This window comes from Erythrolamprus reginae, chromosome 1 (genome assembly GCF_031021105.1).
Source record: "Erythrolamprus reginae isolate rEryReg1 chromosome 1, rEryReg1.hap1, whole genome shotgun sequence".
NCBI lineage: Eukaryota > Metazoa > Chordata > Lepidosauria > Squamata > Dipsadidae > Erythrolamprus > Erythrolamprus reginae.
Window position 1 is genome coordinate 105,718,527 of NC_091950.1, and position 24,470 is coordinate 105,742,996.

Sequence of the window (24,470 nt, forward strand, 5' to 3'; positions counted from 1 at the left end):
TGTAAGCTTGTTAGTATGTCTCGGTATAGCTAAGCTATGAGACCTTTGACATACACTGAGCATTTTAACAGAGTGTGGATGTGTGGTAAAGCCAAAGATAAAAAGACACATACTTAGAAACAATCCATAACAAGCACTAAGCCATCCAATATAATAAGCACTAAGCAAATACACTCTCCCCTCAAGGCAAAGCAAAAAGGGAATAAGCGTTAAAGCATCATTGAGGGAAGGAGCACTGGCCCCCTCTTATGGCGAACCAGCCCAAAATATTTAAAGTGATAGTACAAGAGACTACAATAGGTAGTTTACAATGGCAAACCCTAACAACCATGTACCTTGTACTAACAAAGCTAAACCATTCTAGTTGTAGCAGTGAATGACACACCACCTCTTTCCCACTTTTGTGAGTGGTTCCTTATCAACACAAGGAATATAATGGAAGGGTTACTGCAAGAAACATATATTGCCACTATCCTCTCAGAGCTGAAGAAGCTTCTTGGATGAGAAGTGAAACGTCTTCAAAGAAAAAACAAAGTCCAGTTGCCTGCTGAAAAAGCACCTGTGGGATAACCATGTCCTGGATGACTGAGAATCTCTACATACTTCCTTATCAACATTTAGTGGCTTGTCTGTGATTAAATGAACTGTCCACATTCAGACTGGCTACCATTCCAATATAGCGTTTTGAAGCCTATTTATTTAGCACTTATTAGGGTAAAGTCACTCCTAGTGGGAAATGATACTTTTTGTTTCGATAACATGCTTAAATTTAGAAAAGCCACATGTTAGTACTAAAAACTGGGACTCGAAGCAGTGAGAAAATACGTGTTAATTTGCCTTTTGAGTGGGCCCACCACTCCCCACTCAGTGTGGCTGAGTGAGACACCGACAGACAATACCTCTGTGCGCTTGGTTCTCAATTCAATTTAATTTAGTTTTATGCTTTTATGGTTGTTATCACATTTTAAAATCGTCCATATCCTTCACACATAAACTCTGGAGGGCATATAATAAAATACGAAAACATTAAAGCAGCATATAAAAGTTAAACATTTAACAAACCAGCAAAAGTGATTCAAAATTGTTAAAAATTGACAAAGAGTGCTAACAAACTCCACTGCTGTATACTCCTATTGGCTCCCCTCAAAGGCCATTAAACCGCTCCAAACTAGACTGCAGAAAATACAACTTCAGCAATAAAGTGATCAACGCCTGGAATTCACTACCTGACTCTATTGTTTCTTCCCACAACCCCCAAATCTTCAACCTTAGATTGTCTATAGTCAGGGCCGCCATCAGGAATTTTGGGGCCCCATACACCCTAAGTGTCTGCCCCCCCCCGCCATTTTAAAACTACTTTTTTAAAGTTTTTAAGAAGATGTTAGATAATCATCTGAAAATAGCTGTAAATAAAACCCGATGTTCCCAGAACTAACTTTATTCATAAGATTATGATAGCAACAACTTGACCTTAGTTTTACTGGAACTATAGAATAATCATATAATAACCGCTGATGTTACAGGCCGTATAACTATATAAAGAAGGAACTGTGAGGATAACAGTTCAAAAGGGACGGGGGTGGTGTTTGTTATGTTGTGTTGTTTTGTTGCTTGTCTTATAAAATGCAAATACAAAATTTAAACAAACAAATAAGTATATTGTAAAATGATAGATTATGTACTATCTTATTTTTTTAATGTTTACATAATAACTACTTTAAAAAAAAATCATCTGTCTGAAGTAGTGTAGGATTCCTGTCTAAGCAGGGGGTTGGACTAGAAGACCTCCAAGGTGCCTTCCCACTGTTATTCTATTCTAATTATCCAGGGGGTTGTGTAGTTATCAGTGATATTAAAATAGGAGCTGTTAAAAAAAAACCAAATACAATTTCATATTGCTTCACATCTCAATATCCTTTTCAATCTAGTTTTTACGCCCATCGGTGAACGCAGGTCTGAACGAGCCCGTGGTATCCAAGTTAATTTCAAAGTACAATGCTCAAAAAAAAGTGAAGGGAACACTTAAACAACACAATATAAACTCCAAGTTGTCAATCAGCGTTGCTTCCTAAGTGGACAGTTTGATTTCACAGAAGTTTGATTTACTTGGAGTTATATTGTGCTGTTTAAGTGTTTCCTTTATTTTTTTGAACAGTGTAGATCAGGGCTCCCCAAACTTTTTACACAGGGGGCCAGTTCACTGTCCCTCAGACTGTTGGAGGGCCGGACTATTAAAAAAACGTGTGAACAAATCCCTATGCACACTGCACATACCTTATTTAAAGTAAAAAACAAAATGGGAACAAATACAATATTTAATATTTATTCTTCCTCTTTCTCTCTCTCTCCCTTTCTCTCTGTCCTTCTTCTTTCTAATTCTCTCTCTTTCTCTCTGTCCTCTCTTTCTCTCTCTTCTTTCTGTCACTCACTCTCTTTCTATCGCTCCCTCTTTCTCTCTCCCTCTCTCTGTCTCCTCCTTTCTCTTTCTCTCCCTTTCTATGTCTCTTCTTCCTTTCTCTCTCCCTCTCTATCTTTCCCTCTTTCTCTCGCCCCTCTCTCTCTCTTTCTTTCTCTCTCTCTTCTCTTTCTCTCAATCACTCTCTTTCTATCTCTCCCTCTTTCTCTCTCTTTCTCTTTCTCTCTCTCCCTTTCTCTGTCCCTCTCTTTCTTTCTCTCTGTTCTTCTCTTTCTTTCTCTCTGTCCTTCTCTTTCTTTCTCTCTGTCCCTCTTTCTTTCTCTCTGTCCCTCTCTTTCTTTCTCTCTGTCCCTCTTTCTTTCTCTCTCTTATCTCTCCTTCTCTCACTCACTCTTTGTATCTCTCTCTTTCTCTCTCTCCTTCTCTATCTCTCCCTCTTTCTCTCTCCCCCTTTCTATCTCTCCTCTTCCTTTCTCTCTCTTCCTTTCTCTTTCTCTCTCCCTTATTTTTTCTGTTTTTCTGCTGTGGGCGGAGAGCGTGCGGCCCAGACCCTGAGCAGAAAGGGGCCTCCGTGGCTCCCGAGTGGCATCCGAGACCCGCTGGGCAATCTGCCAGGCGCTTTAGGGCCCCTCAAACCCCGACGACCTCGCCCCCGGGGCCCTCCGCCGCCCCCGGATCCTGGCTGGGACAGGGCAGCTTTCTCTGACAGGTGCCGTGCGGGGCCGAGGGGGCTTCAAAACTCAGGCGCCACGCGGGGCCGAGGGGGCTCAACAGGAGGCGCAGCGGCGGGCGGAGAGAGGGACGGGGGGGCAGCGGCGTCCCTCCTGGCCTTGGCGGGCCACCCGACCCTCCCCACCTCCTGCAAATGCAGTGGGCGGCGGGGGGAGAGCGAGGAGCCGGCTCCAGCGGGCGCAGGGCTTGGCTGGCTGGCTGGCGGGGGGAGCGCCGCTGGTGGTGCGGAGGGATACCCTCCTCCGGGAGGGAGGGGGCCAGGCAGCAGCTAGCCAGCCAGCCGGCCCGGCGCGATGGCGCTTCCGAGTTTGCAGCCAAACTTTGCACAGGTGGCGGCCGGCCGAAAGGAACGCTAGAGCGGGCACGCCTCCAGCTGCAGCAGCTGGGCTCAGCAGGAGAAGCGCCGGGCCCCCCCCATTATTCAATTTCCCCGGGGCCCGGTACGCCCCTCCCAGTAATACCCGTCTATCGGCGGCCCTGTCTATAGTTGACCTGTTCCCTTTTCTAAGAGGTCAGTAAGGGGTTGCATAAGTGCACTATTGTGCCTACCTCCTTGTCCTGTTGTCTTTTTTAATCATTACTTTCTACGTTATGTTTATATAAACTACTATCCTATACTTGATTGACAAATTAAATAAGTAAGTAACTAAGTAAGTAAGTAAGTAAGTAAGTAAGTAAGTAAGTAAGTAAGTAAGTAAGTAAATAAAAAAATAAATAAATAAATGATTTCATTCCTTTCTGAAAGACCAGAAGGGGTGGTGGTGTTACTTTAGTTCTGCTGGTGATGAGGGGAAGGAAATATTTCGCAGGGCAGGGCAATGGCAGAGAGGCTGTCTTCCTGGACCATGTCTATTGGAATTCTTTAACTTGCACGGTCCACAACCAGAGGTGGAATTCAGCTGGTTCGGTTGAATAAGTTTAGAAATTTAATGTGCTAATCTGAAATGGTTGGTTCTTCAACCAGAAGCATTCATATAAGTCCCTCTCAGGCAGTGAAGGTGAACCTTTTTTCCCTTGGGTGCCGAAAGAGCATGGACCTGTGCTATTGTGCATGCGTGAATGCCCATACCCAGCATTTTCAGCATTTTCTGACAGGTTCTGGAGAACCAGTAGCGGAAATGTTCATTAGTCTGGAGAACCGGCAAATGCTCTGGTTGACCTCAGAATGGAGTGGGAATGAAGATTTTTCAATATCCTTCCCCCAGGAGTGGGGTGGGAATGGAGATTTTGCAGTCTCTTTCCCCTGCCATACCCACCAAGCCACGCCCACAGAACGGGTAGGGGAAATTTTTGAATTTCACCCCTGCTTGGTGCTCTATGAGATTGGTTGTTTTCTTGCAGATGTTTCATTATCCAAACCGGCATCATCACTGCTAGTAAAGAGTGTGTTTGCTCTCAGGTAATATTCTAGTGGCTCGCCCTCTCAGTGTTGGTGGGGTAGTCTTAGAAGTTCTTTGGTTGGACTGATTATTTTTTGACAGTTCCTTGACTGGGCTATTGTTTACTTGATTGCTGGTCTGATGTTAATCTTGGAATTAATCTATGCTCATTTGGGTAACGTTTTCATAAAGAACCTTTTTATCCAGCAGTTTCTTTTTTTAATTGAAGGGGGGGTAGGGTTAGCGTTAAGGTAAAAAAAATAATCAATGCTCAATCATTTATTTGCTCATGGATCTTTTGTTTTCCATACTGCCTATGGATCTGTGTGGGCATGTCTCCTCGTTTTATGTATTTTGGCTTGGTGACCTGTCCCCATAGGAACATAGACTCTTCTGGTGGATCCTCAGAAGAAAAAGTTGCTTTCTTGAAGTACATTGAACCTCAGGAATTTTATGACTCATGACAGAGAAAGGGACAATACAGCTGGACTCACATTTTTCACGTGATATTTGAAATGACGTTGTTATCTGATAGTTTTACTCCTGACTTGCAAGAGTCATCCAGATTTAGCACCTGAAAATGTCTCCCTTTGTTTTCCCACCTTTAGTAAACTTTCTAGCTAGGCACACAAACTGACTCCCTTGACCCAGCTTTTTGCAAAAAGATGAAAGTTTTCATTTCTTTTTCACTGTCAAATACTTTTTTGTGCTAGTGAAACATTAATTTTCAGTTCCATATTCCTTGGGGCATCATACAATTGACCTCATATTCACTCGAAATCAGGGGTGGTGGATTCCAATTTATCTTGTTGCCAGTTTGTTTGCTCCCTCCCTCACTGGATGGCCATGCCTAACATGCATGTGTACGTGCAGTAATGGAAACCCCCCCCCCCAAACCTGGAAAAAAAGATGATGAACGCATGCACAGTGCTGGAACTCAGCCTCTGCACATGCTCAGAAGGAAAAAAGATTCAAAAAAATTCAAAAAAAGATGGCGGCACCCACGGACCGACACCGACCGATCCAGTTCAGTGATGCAATTGTGACATCACCAAGAGGTTGCTACCGGTTCGGGCAAACCAGTCTGAAATGGGAGGAACCCACCGCTTCTGGAAATCAATAGGGTTAATCTTCAATTGTACACATGCATTCACATTATCAACTAACATATTATTCAATATCACGAAACAATCCATATGTTTATCCATTAATATATTAAACAATCAAGAGAACAGCCTTGTCTTCTTCTTTATTCAATTCTTTAATGAAACTGAGTAGTTGACGCATGGAACTCACTATCAGACTCTGTAGTACCATCACGTAACCCCCTAAACTTTATCCTTAGATTATCCACTGTTGACGTCTCTCGATTCCTAAGAGGTCAATAAGGAGCGTGCATCAGTTCACCAGAGTGCCTTCCGTCTCCTGTCTTACTGTTTCTCTTTTACTAGTATCAGGTATATAAATATTATATCTTTGTATACCACCAATACATACCTGACAAAACAAACAAACAAACAAACAAACAAACAAACAAACAAACAAACAAATAAATAAATATGCGTTCAACTTGTTTTTAGGCATATTTTACTTAGCAGAATGTTCCTGTTCAGGAGAGCATTCCTTCTCAACTCTGCATACCTGACTCCATCAAATTCTTATCTGGCTCTTATGTTATCACTATTCATTAAAGAATAACATGTAATTATCACCAAACTTTGAAATATTACTGTCACACTATTCAGAACAACCTCAATGACATCTTTTTTGACTTTCCGACATACATTTTAGACCTTTGTTCACAGCCAGACATTCTTTTCTAAGTAGGTTTTCATGTATTCATTACATCAATTTTCAAGTTCAAATCTCTCTTATCCTTCCTCTTTTTCTTAGGGCTGTTTTGTTGTAATCTATGGAGTATCATGTTCCTTCCTTGCTTCTTTCTTCTCAAGCTTCTATACTTGAAATAGTCCTGGAAGGAGACCAAAATGAAAATAAAGATTTGGTTTGCTATTTCTGATACTGCATACATATAGACTTGTTCATTTTGTTACTCTGATAAGAGGATCAGAAGAAATGAACACACCTGTTGAAGTATGAGACAGTAAAAGAGAAAGAAGCATGGGTTCTCCAGACGCTTTTGTCCTGATTTTGTTTTAAAAGTCCTATTTACATAGAAACATAGAAACATAGAAGACTGACGGCAGAAAAAGACCTCATGGTCCATCTAGTCTGCCCTTTTACTATTTCCTGTATTTTATCTTACAATGGATATATGTTTATCCCAGGCACTTCTTACCAATATCATTCGCAGAAAAAGCTGCAGTCTTTCATTCACTGAACAAAACAGAAAACATTCCTGGATGACATTTTTCTTTCTCCAGCAACTAAAGGGAGAGGTCATCATAGGCAGAGAGCCTGATAACCTTATGGGAGAGGGAAAATAAGTTTTTATATAATGTAAATTCAATGGGACCTGATGGGACCTGATCAGGGATGGATTGCTATTACTGCCGCTCCCAGTGCTTTAATTTTCTCACATGCGTGTGCACATTTGTGTGCTACGCATGCAGTATGCATGTATGTTCCAGAATGTTTTGGTTCTGCCATGCGCAGGAAGCAAAAACACACTGAAATATCACGAGGGACATACATGCACGCAAGATTTCGGCGATTTTGACTGGATGGAAAATGAATATGCATAGAAGATAAATAACACCAAATAAATTAGAGGAAAATGGAAAGCTGAAGGTGTTAGATCCAGGTGACAAAATTAGGCAGTAAAGAAGGCAGCATTAAGATAGCAATAAGAATATACCTAGAAAAAATAATATGGATATAAATATGGATATAGAAAAACGTGAGAACATAAGAAGAGCTATGCTGAATTGGGCCAAAGCCCATCGAGTCCAGCATTCTTTGTCACACAGTGGCCCATCAATTGTCCATGGGGATCTTGAGCAGAAAGGGAAGGCAAAACCCTCCCTTTCCCTTGACGCCCAACAAATGGTACCCAAGGGAATCCTGCCTGCCTCAACCAACATAGAGGTGGCACTTGGACATCCGTTTGAATAACCACCGATACATTTGGCATCCATGAATCTGTCTAACCCTGCCTTGAAGCTACCCAGGCTGTATGAGCTTCCTATCTGTTAACCACATGATGGATTATAAATGGATTTACTCAAGGAAAGAATAAGAGGGAGGAAGAGGAAGCAGAGGATGGGAGAAGGGAGAGTGTAGGTAGGAGAAGAGGAGGAGGCAAAAAGGGAAGGAGGGAGAGAAGGAAAAAGAAGGTAGAGGAAAGAGAGGGAGGGAGAGGAGTGACATGAAACATTAGGGGAAACAGACAGGCCACAAGAATATAAAAGGTGCATAATTAGGATGTTTGTTAAATGTTTATTGCATAGTAATGTTCAACTATGTAAAGTTTGATATCATTTATGGTACAGTGGTACCTCTACCTATGAACGCCTCTACTTAAGAACTTTTCTAGATAAGAACTGGGTATTCAAGATTTTTTTGCCTCTTCTTAAGAACCATTTTCTACTTAAGAACCTGAGCCCAGAAAAATTTCCCAGGAAATTTGAGAGCGGCACGGAGACCCGGCCAGTTTCCTGCCATTCCTCCTTTAATCCCGGCCATCCTGGGCTTTTCTGGGCTGCTAGAGAAGCCTTTCAGTGGCGCTTAAGGAGGCTTTGGCAGTCCAGAGTGAATGAAGCATTTCCCTTTCTCTGGACGCTTGGAGAGGGAATAAACCTCTTCCAGCACCCAGATAAAAGAAACTCTCCCGACTTCCGGTTGTGGTGCAGTGCTGTCGCTGTGTGTTTCCCGGTTCTCCGGGTTACATCTGGCTTTTTGTGTTGATCGATTGCCCTATCGGGCGACTGCGGACCCGTAGAGCCCAAGGTCTTTGAGGGGAAGTTCTTGCGCACCCGGGGGTGCTTGGCGGACCCCCCCTGGGAGCGGGATATCCTCCAAATCGTCGACCGAAGAGATGAGCCTTCTTTGCTGATCCGGAAGCGCCGCGCTCTGCTTTACTTTGGAAGCCGCGGAACGACAAATATTTTCTGGGGGTGCTATTGCTTGCTGCAGAAGGATCGAGGACGGTTTTTGGAACTTGTGGTTTAGGTGTGGAATTTCCCCTTGCGAAGATCGTTATCCCGACTCATTTTGAGTCTGAAGTTTTTCAGGAGGCGGCGACTTCGATCTGTGATTACATCTACAGCTGGCGCTGATGGCGGTGATTAACTTGAGGGTTTGTAGAACGATATTTCCACTCAGCCTTTTTGTGATTCTAACTCACCCCAGCTTTATTGACTTCATTTTGAAACTTTGAAACTTGCAAGGGAGAAGGTCAAAGTAACGTGTTTGAAGGTAGGAGAAAGTTTAAACCCCTCAGGAAAATCACAACTTTTATTTGTCTCTGAGATACCATCCTGACTATTTGGAAAGAAGTAAAGTAGTTGAGAACTGAAAGAACATCCGGAAGACCCCAATCCCATTTTCCCTATTTACTATATCTTTTTCTCTATCTTTTTTGCTAATTTCCCCCCCATTTCTTTTTACCCTTATTAAATAAATAAATAAAATTTACTTTTCTAAATATACATATATATCTTTTGCTCTTTTTCCTCTTTTTGCTCTTACCTGTGGACTAATTTTTTCACCAATTTTATACTTGTGGATTAATTTTTCCTCACCCATTTTTGGACTTTTCTGGATATTTGGATATTTGGATATTGGGTACTTGGATATTTCTGGACATCTGTATATCTAAAACCTCTGAAGAACTTGTCAACTTCCTTACTTTTCCCCCCTCTCTTCTTTATCTTGGAACTTTGTAACACCTGCAATCTCTATTTCACCAAGACTAAGGTTTGATTCCATCTCCTTGGCTTTATACCCCTCCACTAAAGACTTACTAGAACTGAACTGAACTGAAATCATTGGAAACCGACATTACTCACCTTACTTGATATTCCATAGAAATACTGCCCTAACATTTACTGATCTTTGAGATTAATGAATTGAACTCCTGAATTGTACTGTTGATTTTTGAACTCCGGATTCTGATTCTGACCCTTGATTCCTTTTCACTTTAACATATTATACAAATATTATATTATATATATTGATAAAACATATATACCTAATTGTGCAACATATAAGATATTCTAACATTTACTTTAATTATTGAATTACTCAGATAGACTATATGTTTAGACAGACTATATCGTGATTTGACAGGTTTATTCTATATTAACTTTAGATTCTAGATCTCATTATTAATTATCTCCAGTTAACTTCAAATAATACTTAGACTTATTTAACTGATTCTATAAACTGTGATAGACACTAATTTAATGTCCTAAGATTTAATTGATTTAATTGATTTAACTGATTTAACTGATTTAAAGGGCTTAACCGATCGATTGATTGATTGTTTTTCTCTTATATTGAATAATTATTGTAGAAGATACCATTATATGGGTTATACTAAATTAACTATCAATTCTCTGATTGTTTGAAATTTTAATATAAATTTTCCTTCTTTTCCACCTCTTAATTTCAACAAATTTTGATTTTTCCTTAATAATATTCTATTAACTTTACTCTTAAAACTTTACTATATATACTATAATTTTCAACCCTACCTGAACTACCCCAAATTAATTACTTTTGATTACATTATATACATCGTTTTATTACACCATATACATACCTTACTACTTATACACTTTATATAACTGTCATAACAATTTCCGTCTACTACAAAAATGTCTACTTCAAACCAACCGACCTTAATGAAATCATGGAAGAAAAATTCTAACCAACCAGCAACACCAACTTCAACTCAACAACGCCCTCTAGAATCGTCAGACAAAACATCTCTCCAGCAATCATCACAGGTGACCCCAACCATAACTTTAAACTCCTTATTTGAGATGATGATTAAGATGCAAGACTCACTAGACACTAACTTTGAATCCTTAAAGGGAACGATGGGAGAAATGAAAGAGGACATTAGGAAAATTCAAGACCATGCGGGTCAACTTGAAGAACGTATGACCAAGCTAGAAGACCAAATGGAAGTCGTCCACGAAACAGTCACGAAAAATATAGAAAAAATAACCACCATTGAAGATTTAACTAATAGGATGGACACTAGATTTCAATTCTCAGAAGCTAGAGCAGAACATGTTAACAAATCCCTGGAAGAATCCCTCATAAATTTGGAGCTTGAAAAATCAGCCTTCTTTTTACGCTTCCAAAACATAACTGAAACTGACCAACAAGACCTCCCCACCACCATAGCAACCATAGTAGCCAAAATTACTGGCAAACCTGCCGAAGAAATCCTAGCGCAAATGGACGAGGTGTATCGACTCTCCACCTCATATGCTAGACGAAATAGGCTTCCCAGGGAGGTCCATGTACGTTTCCTTAAAAGGAAAATGAGAGATGAGATCTATAACGCCTCCAAAGACAATCCAGTCACTCACCAAGGCCGAGACATTGTAGTTCTTCGCCAAATCCCAAGACGGGTAAGGGAGAAGCGTAAACCATACCAAACTCTAGCTACTAAGCTAAACAAAGAAGGCATACAATTCAGGTGGCTGATACCAGAAGGCATGTCAATTACACTCCTGGACAAAAAATACAAAATCTCTTCCCCCGAGGATGCCAGAGATTTCTATGCCCATATTTTGAAAACGGACCAGACCACCCTGAAAGAATTTGACACTAGAGATACACTTCCAACCGAAGAAACCACTTCTGACGACAACCTTCAGGACAGGGACCAAGAACCTCAAAATCAGAATGGAGAGTCACTCAGACAAGGACCAATTACCCGGGCGAGGACGGAAGCAAGAAGAGAAAAGACTAAAGAAACCACTTCGCAACAATAAACAATCCAACATTTCATTATTCTCAACTAATATAAATGGTCTGAACTCACATAAAAAGAGACAAAAAATATTTCACAAACTATCTGAGAACAACTATGACATTATTTCTTTACAAGAAACCCACATTAAAAATGATGAGATTACCCTATTAGCTATTCCGAATTTTGAATTTTTTTGTACTTCCGCTGCTGAAAAAAAGAGAGGCATAGTCCTATATGTTAAAAAAATTTACTCCCCCAAATTAATACACTCCGACGATAATGGCCAACTACTAATTGTTCAAATAGCATTAAAAAATAAGAAAACAATAAATATCATAACAATATATGCTCCATCCGCTAAGCAATCTACTTACTTTAAGAATCTCCATAAAAAAATATTAGAATTAGACTTAACTAACTTTGTAATAATTGGAGACTTTAACGCAATACAGTGATCCCTCTATTATCGCGAGGGTTCCGTTCCAAGACCCCTCGCGATAATCGATTTTTCGCGTTGTAGGGTTGCGGAAGTAAAAACACCATCTGCGCATGCGCGCCCTTTTTTTCTATGGCCGCGCATGCGTAGATGGTGGAGTTTGCGTTCCCCGCTGCCAACGCAAAGGGGAAACCCCGATTCGGCTCCTCGCTGCTGCTGCGCTACCGAGCAGATCAGCTGCTGGGCGGCCGAAGGAACCCTCCCTGGGTCTTCCCCCTCTTGCTGGCGGGCGGGCGAGCGGCGGGCATCAGCGAGGAGCCGGGGTTTCCCCTTTGCGTGGGCGGCCGGGAAGACCCAGGTTGGGGGTTCTGGGGGGTGCTGGGAAGCCCCCCAGGCCGGCTGCGACCTTTTAAAACAGCCGCGCCGCTTCCCAGCTGAGTCCTGAAGCCAAACGCGGAAGTTCGCCTTTGGCGTTTGGCTTCAGGACTCAGCTGGGAAGCGGCGCGGCTGTTTTAAAAGGTCGCAGCCGGCCTGGGGGGCTTCCCAGCACCCCCCCGAACCCGGGTTGGGGATTCGGGGGGGTGCTGGGAAGCCCCCCAGGCTGGCTGCGACCTTTTAAAACAGCCGCGCCGCTTCCCAGCTGAGTCCTGAAGCCAAACGCGGAAGTGGGGTTTTTTTTAATTAATATTTTTTTAAAAATCGCGATATAGCATTTCGCGAAGATCGAGATCGCAAAACTCGAGCGATCACTGTAGTAGATATAGACAAAGATTACAAAGGCAATTCTAAACATCGTACCCGCAATATTATTCCTAATTTATGAATTTGCCTTAAAAGATATTTGGAGACATTTTTACCCAGAAACCACACAGTACACCTTTTTTTCTCCTCCCCACAGAACCTGTTCACGTATTGACATAGCTTGGTCTAATATAGAAATCATAAATCAAACTATCGACATTCAAATACTTAACGCAACTTGGGCAGACCACAATCCCCTATTATTGACATTAATAGATACTACTTATAACGCTTCTTACAGATGGGCAATGTACCCAACGATTATTAATCAAAAACAATTTCAACAGAAAATACAAAATGATATCCCTCCGTTTATTAAAATCAATTTCAATGGCGAGATACCAAATGAAACAGCCTGGGACGCCACTAAAGCCTATATACGTGGCATTTACATCTCCTATACTGCAAATAAAAATAAAGAAAAACATGCTCAACTCCACAAACTAAATACATCTCTCCAAGAAGCCGAAAAAGCACTTCATAATGATCCTAAAAATAATACAATCTTACTAGAAACAAAAACAATTAAACACGAAATAAACTTAATAACTCAACAACACATCGCCCAAAAAATTAGGGCTGCAAAACAATCATACTTTGAATTCGCCAACAAACCAGGCCGCTGGCTATCACTCAAATTAGCCCACCCAAAATTAGATAGAAATATAGATGCCTTAGTTGACTCCTCCGGACATCTAAAAACTACCAATTCTGATAAAAAACAAGTTATCCAAGATTTTTACCGTCAACTTTACAAAGCTTCTAATCCAGAAGCCGATTTATTATTGAAATACTTACACACAAATGAACAAAAAACCATGATAACAGACGACCAAAGAACACTTTTAAATAAGTCAATCTCTATTTCAGATATCGAAACAGCAATAAACAAACAAAAAAACAATAAAACCCCAGGGCCAGATGGAATTCCATCCGAATTTTACAAATACCACATTGAAACAATGGCACCCATACTTTTAAATATTTATAATAATGCACTCTTACATGCAAAATTACCTATGCCCTGGTCCGAAGCCTACATCACTCTTATCCCTAAGGACACCCAAAATAGACACCTTCTGGAGAAGTATAGACCAATTGCACTACTCAATACCGACTATAAAATATTTACATCGATAATTGCGGACAGGCTAAAAAATATACTAAACAAAATCATTCATCCAGACCAAAACGGATTCTTACCAGCAAGAAACATTTCCACAAATACAAGAATGATATTGAATACCATGGAATATTATGATAAAAACTACGATAAAACAATTGCACTAATATTCATGGATCTAAAAAAAGCCTTTTACAGCCTTCAATGGCACTATATCATTAATCAAACTGAACACATGAATTTCGGCTCCAAATTTCTTAACTTAATTAAAACCATCTATACTACTCAATCGGCTAAAATTCTCTTCAATAATGACATTACAGATACAATCTCTATAACCAAAGGCGTGCGCCAAGGATGCCCTTTGGCCCCTCTCATTTTTATTCTGGCCATAGAAACTTTCCTGAAAACTATAAGAAACAATATACAAATTCAGGGCATCACGATTAAAAAAGAACATTACAAACTACAGGCTTTTGCGGACGACATTGTATTTATACTGCAAGATCCTATACAAACAGCACCTGTGTTATTCGACGAAATATACAAATTTGGTGAAATATCTGGCCTACAAATGAATAGGAATAAAACCCAAATTTTGACCAAAAATATGACATCAAAAGATATACTTTCCCTGGAAGAACTAATTAAAATTAAAACCACTAAAAAATTTAAATATTTAGGAATATGGATTACCTCAAATTATGCCACGATCAAAAAAGATAATTACGAACGACTCCTTAAAGAAATTCAACAAGACCTCAATAGATGGTCGAAACTAAACCTATCCCTTATGGGGAAAATATTTGCTATGAAATCGAACATTCTTCCAAGGTTTCTCTATCTATTTCAAGTTGCCCCAATAAATTTGAAAAAATCTTTCTTTAACACTTTGCACAAGCAAATAAAGAAATTTATTTGGGCAAAGAAAAAGGCCAGAATAAAACTGAAAAACCTTCAAGATCATAGATCTAAGGGCGGACTTGGACTCCCGGATTTTTATATTTACTACCAATCCACAATCCTAGCAATGATAAAAGACTGGATCACTCTTAAGAACACTAGACTTCTAACCTTAGAAGGTTTCGATCTTCTTGCTGGGTGGCATGCTTTTTTAACATCAGACTATCACAAAATACCCAAATACTTTAAAAATCACTACTTACGCAAAACTTTAATAACAATTTGGTTTACAATTAAGAAAAACTATTACATTTCAATACCAAAATGGACCTCTCCTGTCAGGAAAAAACCCTAATATAAAAATACCCAAACAAAAATTAAGAAACACCAGAGCTCTGATAAAAATGTATTTATTCGTTTGTGAATAAATCAAGAGTACTATATATATAGGATCGCAAGGTACAAAGGTCTTGCGATTCTGAGCAAGGAATAAGGACAAACATTTATAGCATACAATATAGCAGTAACCTCCCCCCCTTCCATCATCCATATATGGGCATATCACTTCCAGCCAACTTCCTATTTCTCAATCTTTTCCCAATACTTCTTCAGAACCATACATCATATGTGTTTACGTCTCTCCTGATAGTTCCCTGGCCCATAACTAACTTTGTCAGCAGTCTGGGTTGAAATAAACATGTTTTTCTCCGTCTTATGCAACTTCCTAACTGGCTAAAGATGCCAAAGTTGAAAAGTTCACCCCTTCTGCTAAAGTATATCTATACGATACAAATTGGAAGTCCCAACTTCTATATACTTCTCACATCTCCCAATGAATTACTAATTTTTCCCAACCTTTTTTCCCACACCAAAATTCTGAGATACCAACAATTACTTGATAAATCAGATGCCCTCATATCAAAACAACAATTGAACGATCAAGGAATAAACATAGATTGGTTAACATATTTACAAATTAAGTTAAAATACGAACAACACAAAAAATAATTTGGATTCCAAAATGACAATGTGATAGATACGATTCTTTTCGGCCCCCCTACAAAAATGATTTCTAAATTATATAATTACTTGCTATCACAAGAAAACTGTGAAGAACAAGTGAAAGGCTGCATGATAGCCTGGGCTCAGAATTTTGGGTATACGATCAATTTAATCGAATGGGAGAAAACATGGACACTAAACTACAAAATGACTACAGCGATGTCCTACAAAGAGAACCAGATAAAAATGTTCTATCGATGGCATCTGCCCCCAGCAAGAATATCCAAAATGTTCCCCAACTTCTCACCTATATGCTGGAAATGCAAAACAAAACCGGGAACGTATTACCACACATGGTGGACATGCCCGCTTGCGGAAAAATACTGGACAATCATTCAAAACTTAATTGACTAAGTCATGTCAATTAAATTGCCACTCAAGCCCGAGCTTTACCTTCTAGGTATATTTAGAAAAAAACTTACCAAATCACAAAAGTACCTCATCCTACAAATTATAACTGCAGCTAGGATATCCTACGCTCTTTTCTGGAAACGAGACCAAATACCCTCTTTATTTGTAATAATCACAAAAATCATAGAGTGTGCTGAAATGTCGAAAACAGCAATGGAATCACAAAACAAAAAAGATTCAGAATATTACGAAATATGGGAACCCAAAATCAACTATAGTAAAATCACTATCTTATTAAACCATCAAACATATCCAAACCTCGAACACTCAAATCAACTTCAAGTAAAAGATTGAGCACCAAAAACCATTCAAATTCGCAATAAAATGCATACTATATCTCTTTTTATTTGACTTTTAACCAACTCAATACAAATTACAACTCCAACAACCTTCACCAACAAAACTAACATGTATAACCTACCTACTATATTACTTATATACTCCTTATACTACTATCTGACAAAAGTCGTCACTGAAAGCGTCTGCACTAAATGCAGATTTTTCTTTTCTCTCTTTTCCCCTCCCTTTTCCTTCCCTTCCCCCTCCCTTCCCCTTTTTTTTCTTTTTCTTTTTCTTTTTCTCTTTCTTTTCTTTTCTTCTCTTTTCCTTTCTTTTCCTCTATCTCTCTTTCTATCCCTTTAATCTACCAATATTTCTATAACCTGCTACTACCTAATACATACCAAAAGAACTATAACATTTACTATCATAACCTTAGACAATCTCTCTTTTTTTTACCCGCTCTTTATTCACTCTTTGTTTATAATGTTTAAAAATTACAATATTTCTACTGAAAAGTTGATTTAATGTCTATGTACAATGATTAAGAAATATACTATTCCTTCTAAGAAATATATATACTATAATCTACTCCTAACATAATGTATAACTATATGCCTTATTTCAACTATTTGATTATGTATCTCTCCCCCCTCTTTCCTCCCCCTCTCCCTGACTCCCTTCTCCTCCTCTCTTTCCCTTCTTTCCTTTTTCTCTTCCATCATATTTATAAATAAAGTATATTTAAAAAGAAAAAGAAAAAAAGAAACTCTCCCTTCGCTCTGGGCAGCCCAGAGTGAACAGAGCATTTTCCTTTTTCTGGGCACTTGGAGGGGGATTAAACCACCTCACTGTGGTGACTCCCTCACCCTGCCTCCCATACACTCATTGCAATGTTGCCTCCCATACACCCTTTGCGAGGTTGCCTCCCGGAGCATCTGGGCGCAGAAAGGCAAAGGGGGTGCTTTGCCCCGGCCAGATCAACTCAGCTTCAGCCAAACTGAGGAGTCACTAGAGTGAAGGAAAGGCACCAGCTATAAAGCGAGCAAGTGAGCAGAGAGGGGAAGCCCTTCAGCATGGGAAGGAAGAGGAATCAGGTAGCAGCAGCAGCCACCTTTCTATCAAAGGAGCTGGAAGTTCCCCCCTCTTGCCCGCTTGGGTTTCTCTCTTGCGCAGTGTATGGGAGGCAGCCTCGCGCCAGGTGTATGGGAGGCGTGTGCTCCTCCTCGCCACCTTAGAGTCCCCCCCTTGTTTAAGCCTTAAAGTTATGGATTTTTTTTATTCCCCTCACCTCATCTCTTTCCTTCAGCAGTGACTGTCTTCCTCCTCTTCTTCCTCCACCTCCTCCCACCCAAATTCTGAGCTTTTATTTATTTCCTAATGGGTTTGCATGCATTATTTGCTTTTACATTGATTCCTATGGGACAAATTTCTTCTCCTTACAAACCTTTCTACCTAAGAACCTGGTCACAGAATGAATTAAGTTCCTAAGTACAGGTACCACTGTATATGTCTTGATGTACACGTGAAGAATGTTAAAACATTAAAAAAAAATCTTGGACTCCCGTTCCTATTGCTATACTGTGGTTGACATACTGTACACCACACCCTGATAAACAAGCAATTAAAATGTAAAGCCAAGAAATAGTCCTTTATTCTATCTAGGCAACAATCTCCATCAACATGCAACCAGTCAGGGATCAGTAAACCTATAGCTGGCCAATGACAAAATAACCTATGTTGGGCCAGGTCACTTCCATATATATATTAATTTCCCCAAGGTGAGAGGGCCAGGCAAGATCTGAGAATTGACGGGGAAACGTCTTTTCCTATCTGCGTTGATTAAGTGCTCCCTTGTAAGTATTCACTGTTTTCCCTCCTGTGAAAATGAAGCCTCGGGCATAGCGTTGGCTTTTAGCTGGTTTCTCAAATTCTCCTTCAAAATCCGCTAGCCAGATACAAGTCTGAATCTGGGGTATGCAGGTCACTTTGGCACTGGCATAAGCGGGGAGCATTAGCCCAGCTATTTTCAGCTTTGGATTGTGTTGTGGTTCCGTCTGAGGCCCCTCAGGGAACGGCTGATCTTCTGTCGGTTTCCAGCTCAGAGGGAAAGGCTGAGGAACAGGAGGTGCAGGCAGACGAGGAGGAGGAATCCCAGGCTGAAGAAGAGGGAGGACAGCCAGAGTCTCACCAGGGGGAGCTCTCCCCAGCAAGCAGCCTGGATTCCTTAGAGGAAAATGCACAAGCCATAATTGATCTGCGACACAGAAGAGCTACTCAGAGAAGGGAGCAATTGGCTAAGTACTTTCAGCATTAAAGAGGCAACAGCTGGGTTTGGGTGTGGTGCTCTTTGGAAAGGCTAAAAGGCAGACCCACCCTTCCTGGCTTGTGGAGTTTTATCTTGGAGAGTCTTGGGACCTGGCTGTGAACTTTGGCGTCTTGGAATCCTGGTTTGTGCCTTTGACTATTGAAACCTTGGGGGGGGGGGGATTGCCAGCAAGAAGCTTGCTGTATTGTCTGGACATCAGGACTCTGCTGTAACGTATTATAGCCTGTCTGTTGGGAAGAACAGGTTTTCCTCTGTGTTTATTTTTTCCAGCTATAAAATACTTTTGGCTTTTACCAGAGTGTCTGGCTGTTTTTTCCAGTTGGTGTTGAGGTCTGGGGGAACCCAGACAAAACAGATTTATGACGGGATTGGATAGCAGGAGACCCAAACAAAATGCCCTGCGAGTGCAGAGGCAAATAAAAGAAAATATAAAACAAACCATCAGAGTTTACATAGCGTTGTTTTGCTACTTTGTTTTCGGTCAGAACTCCAAATTTAACCTCCTATCTCGCCTCGGGGTAAGCTTTAAAAAAAAAAAAAATCTTTCCAGGTGGCTTTTTGCACCTAGTGTAGAAACTTAGGGGGAGTGAGTGGCCGCCTTCAAGCCAAAGCTGAAAAGCAGAAGTGGGCAAGCATTTTGCTTCAAAATAGTTTTTAATGTACAGGTCAATCAAACAAAAAGAAATAAATAAACAATAAATTACACCACAAGGACTCTGCCTGCTGAAACTACCTGCTGAAACAGGATCTTGGATCATTATCATTATTATCATCATCATCATCAACAACAACAACAACATATATTGTACGTGTTTTGCCAGTTTGGTCTAGTGGTTAAGGTATCAGGCTAGAAACTCAGAGACTGTTACTTCTAATCTAGCTTTGAGCATAAAAGCCCACTGGGTGACTTTAGACTACTCACTCTCAGCACAACTTCCCTCCAACAGGGTTGTGATTGTGTGGAAAATAGGAGGAAGGCGTGTTAGGTATTCACTGCCTTGAGTTACTTTTAAACATAATAAAGGCAGGAGAGGAATAAATGAAATATGCTTTTATTTGCTATGTTAAACAAAATTTGCTATATTAATAGCAAATACTTAAAATGCTGAATCCAAATTGAATGAACTTGTGTCCAAAATCAGAAAACCGATATCAGATACAACTTATAATGTTTTTCCTTGATTTTTCAAAAATAATATTTGTATTTATTAAATTTAATGCCAATCATCTCATCACTTTCAATTTAAATTCTTAAGATGACAAATATTACCATTAAAACATAACAAAAATGGCTAAAGAAAGAGAAAAAACAGCTGAGGGGAAGGGAAATCTTTTTTCATTCATTCACCACTTCCAATATGACATACCCCATTGATTAAACGAGTTACATGAGAGAGTAGAAGGAAACTCATCAAATTTGCAGATGATACTAAACAGGCAGGAATATCCAACACCCCAGAAGACAGACTCAGAAGATCCAGATGGATCTCAAAAGACTTGAAGCTTGCACCCGATTTAACACAATGAAATTGAATGTACTGTAGAGAAAAGTAAGATTTTACACTTTGGCAAGAAAAACCAAATGTGCAGATACAGATTAGGGGAAATGTGGCTAGATAGCAGTAACTGTGAGGGGGATCTTTGGTGTATTAGTGGACAATCACTTAAATCTCAATCAACTGTTCCATGTCATTATGCAAAAACTCAATTATAATGATAAGCTAACAATGAGAGATCTTTAGCAAAAATGTCTTTAAGAAAACAGTGGAGTAGTGAGTTTAGTATGTAAACATAACATGTTTCTTTACATTATGGTAAATTCCATTTTTTAATATATACAATATAAAAGTGTTTTGAAGTTTAGTAGAAATGATATTTCATTTAGCAGTTTGACTTTAGAGACCAGTAATTTAACAACTTTTCTTCAGCCTCATTGTTGTTGCCTTTCATGAATATTCTGTCACATGTTTGGAAAAAATATATATTCCTATTTAGCACTAATTAAAGTTTTATACAAGGCTGGTAGAATGGCATAGGGTATAGAAATTTGTGGCTTGGCATACAAATACCGTTGTTCAGTTAAGATGATTATGTTTATTTTAGATTTAGAAGATCTGATAGGACAACATATTTTTTTTTAATGTAGGCTGAATATAAGAAACAAGATGAAATCTCTTTTGGTCACTGCTGTCGTTACTACCTTTGTTCTGGCTTTGTTCTTCCGTTCAGGTAAGTAAGTGAACCCCACAATAAATGGAAAGGGAATGATAACAATGCAAGGAACAGAAGAATAGAACAGGGAGGTGAAGGTGGCTCATCATTCAAAGGATTGACTGTGTTTTAGTTTGATCTTGTTCTGTCTTGCATAGCAACCAGCTGGTAATTAGCCCCAAATGAAAGTTCAAACCCACACATGGGTTTCAAAATAAAATAAGAGTCCTTTTTACTAGAAGTTTATTACTTCACAAATGCAAGTTAAAGCAATTTCTCTTCCTTTGCCAAAATCCGGGCATGAGGCCAAATTGATATGATAACAGCACACACACTTGCTTCCCAACCAAAAATCTACTCACAAGATTAACCCTATAAATGTCCAGCCCTGAATCCTGGTTTGTCAGGCAAAATACTTTTTACAGGCTTTTCTCCTCTGGAGGCACCAACGTTGACTTCTTGCAAATTCCTCTCCTTAAATACTCTCGGGGAGTGTTGACTATTTATTTATTTATTTATCTATTTATTTATTTATTTATTTGTTTGTTTGTTTATTTGTTTATTTATTTATTTATTTGGTTTTTATGCTGCCCTTCTCAAGGTGACTCCGACTATGCACAGCTGTGCTCACTTCTTCTTTCTGATCTTTCTCAACTGCTCCTGCCGGCCCCTCACCCTTCTCACCCGAGCATTCAGGATCAGGTCCCATATCTCCTCATCCTCAGACCCTGCCAAAGCCCCAGTTGGGGGCTGCCAATGCCCAGTTGGAGGCTGCACATCCCTATTTGGGGGATCTATAGCCTCTGCAGCAGTGAAGGGCTACCAAAAGTTTTACTACTGTGGGCATGGCTTATGCAGGATGCCCTGCATTTTCTTTCAACATCTTTCAGTGCAAACTGGGTGCTTTGGGGTGGAGCTCCATTTTTGCTACCCCACTGCATCCCCCTCCCTTCCGAGCAGTAGCCCACCCCTCACACCCACACTCTCCCTCTTCCTTTGGCTCCCTCTCTGACTCCTCTGGCAGCTCCACAGGCCGGCCATGCCCAGATAGCCCCAGCTCATCAGGCTCAAAGTCCGGGGTCAGAGAGCCTGGCTGCGAGCCAACCACAACAGATGGTTTGGAATTATAGGGATAATAATGATATAATAATGCAAAAGAGATAATGAAGGCAAGACTCCAGGATATAAACTGACAGGAAAGAGCACTCCTTACAAGTATTGACAATGTTACTTAATAAGGGTAAGGAAACAGCTGCAAAAAAACAAGCACCAAGGACCTGTCATTTCAATTCTGAGTGACTATTTGTGGAATCATTTGCAGGGGTGGGTTCCACTTACCTTCAACACCAGTTCGCATTGCGGTGTCCCCTCATGCGATTCTGTTTCTGCGCATGCTCAGTAGCTATAAACAGCCCAAAACACAGCTGAAGAGCTGATCAGCTGAGCTTCAGGCAAAGGAATAAAGGTAAGTATAAACCCAAGGGTGGGCAGGCAGCCCTTTTTCAAGCAGCAGCAGAGGAAAAACTTCCAAAGTATAAACAAAATCAGAAAAAAAAAGAGATGGCGCCCATGATCCGGCACTGACCAAAACGGATCCGTGAGGCCATTATGATGTCAACCATGGGTTGCTACCAGTTCGAGCAATCCGGTCCAAACCGGAAGAAACTGACCCCTGCTCCTTTATTGATTAAAGTGTCTTTTATATGCAAGCTACGTGTTGAAGCAATCCTAGAGATCCAGTTTCAGTGGAAATATTTTGTTGTTTTTATTTTGTGTGCATCTTTGAGTCAGTTTTGATTTCTGGCAACTACAGCATATAAACGAATCAATACAGATTCCTTGTCAAAATTTTTGGAAATCTGTACTTTCCAAGAACTCTGTCAGGAGCCAGATGTGAAGCTGTGAATGATGGTGCAATAGTTGTAAATACTGTACATGGATTGGTGCAAAGCTGTTTTTTTTTTTTTAACATTGCTTAAACTTTGCTAAACAAAAAAGTAAGAAAGTACTGTTTATCATTTGTTTTCTAACGGGGATTCTGTTTCAGAAAAGAACATTGTGTTTAGTTTTTTTCTTTCCTTGTTTATTTAGGAAATGCTTTAATGTGCTATGATTGTCGAAACACAAACTGTAATGAAACTATAAATTGCGTAGGTGCACAAGATACTTGCATAGTTATACATTACAGTGAGTATTACTTTATTTCTTTTATATTTAATTTCTGAAGAAATATACAAATGTATTAATCTGATATTTAGACTGATTTTAATTATTCTGAATAGTTTAATATGCACACAATGAAGTCAGCAATAAAATGCCAATACATAGTATCACTTGGAGGGAACAACAACCCCCCCCAAACACATACACACTGTTATTTGTGTTACTCTGAGTCATTTTTTAAAATTCTGGCAACTTCCACAACAAATCCCTGCAGTTTTCCCTGCAAACCATAGTTTGTATTTACCTCTTTAGAAGGCTGAGTGAGAGAGTTAATGGCCCAAAATCACCCAGCTGGCTTTGTGCCTGAGGTAGGACTAGAACCCAGAGCCTTCTGTTTCTAGCCTGATGCCTTCATCACTACATTAAACTGGCTCTCTCCCCCACTTGCAGAGATAAAATCAACATAAGCACTTCCCACCACCACATTACCTCTAGGATGGGGAAGATCTACCCTATTTTCCCCCAAATAAGATATCCCCTGACAATAAGCCCAATTGGGTTTTTAAATGCATGGCCACAAGGCTAGGCACTTATTTCATGATTTAAAAATATATAAGACAGGGTCTTATTTTCAGGAAAACACAGTATGTTTTTAGTACTTTTTTAAAAAGTACTGTACTGATAACATTTGTAAGGTGGCAGATCAAACAGATCTCTAAGGAGAATGTTGCAGAAGGTAAGTGTCACAGAGACTTCTTAATGGATCCTAGAAGATTGCATTGCTTAACCAACAGGATGTGCAGTAAGTCAGCTTCTTGTCGGTTGTTACAGGCTGAGCAAAAAACATAAGAAAAATAGAATAGAACAGAACAGAATAGAATTCTTAATTGTCCAAGTGTGATTGGACACACAAGGAATTTATTTTTGGTGCATATGCTCTCAGTGTACATAAAAGAAAAAGACACACTTGTCAAGAATAATGAGGTACAACACTTAATGATTGTCATAGGGTACAAATAAGCAATCAGGAAACAATCAATATTAATATAAATTGTAAAGACACAAGCAACAAGTTACTGTTGTGCAGTCATAAGTGGGAAGAGATGGGTGATAGCAGCGATGAGAAGACTAATAGTAACAGTAATGCATAGTTTGACCTTGGTGAGAGTATTATTTGTTTAGCAGAGTGATAGTGTTCACGAAAAAAACTCTTCTTGTCTCTAGTTGTTTTGGTGCTCTAAATTGCCTTAAAGCATTTTTTGGGGGGTAGGAGTTGAGACAGTTTGTGTCCAGAATGGACACAAAATAAATATTTTGCAAATATTTTCAC

The 24,470-nt window shown here is 39.8% G+C and overlaps 1 protein-coding gene and 1 long non-coding RNA gene across 3 annotated transcripts in view; one reads left to right on the top strand and one right to left on the bottom strand.

Moving 5' to 3' along the window:
- Window positions 1-5,775: 5,775 nt before the first annotated feature.
- On the bottom strand, window positions 5,776-14,930 carry LOC139172306 (uncharacterized). The gene is made up of 2 exons (XR_011559863.1): window positions 14,479-14,930; window positions 5,776-6,499 (listed from the first exon to the last, which is right to left on the bottom strand). It is a non-coding gene; the product is annotated as an uncharacterized lncRNA (long non-coding RNA).
- A 3,275-nt stretch (window positions 14,931-18,205) lies between these two features.
- LOC139172312 (CD59 glycoprotein-like) overlaps window positions 18,206-24,470 on the top strand; it is a 12,883-nt gene continuing 6,618 nt past the window's right edge. Inside the window, exons 1-4 of one of the 2 annotated variants that reach the window (XM_070761290.1) lie at window positions 18,228-18,293; window positions 19,479-19,571; window positions 20,913-20,995; window positions 23,069-23,164. In XM_070761290.1, the coding sequence (XP_070617391.1) occupies window positions 20,932-20,995; window positions 23,069-23,164 (160 nt within the window). In that variant the 5' untranslated portion in view covers window positions 18,228-18,293; window positions 19,479-19,571; window positions 20,913-20,931. Of the gene's footprint in view, window positions 18,294-19,478; window positions 19,572-20,912; window positions 20,996-23,068; window positions 23,165-24,470 lie in introns of both variants that reach the window. The other variant, XM_070761282.1, reaches the window with a different exon arrangement.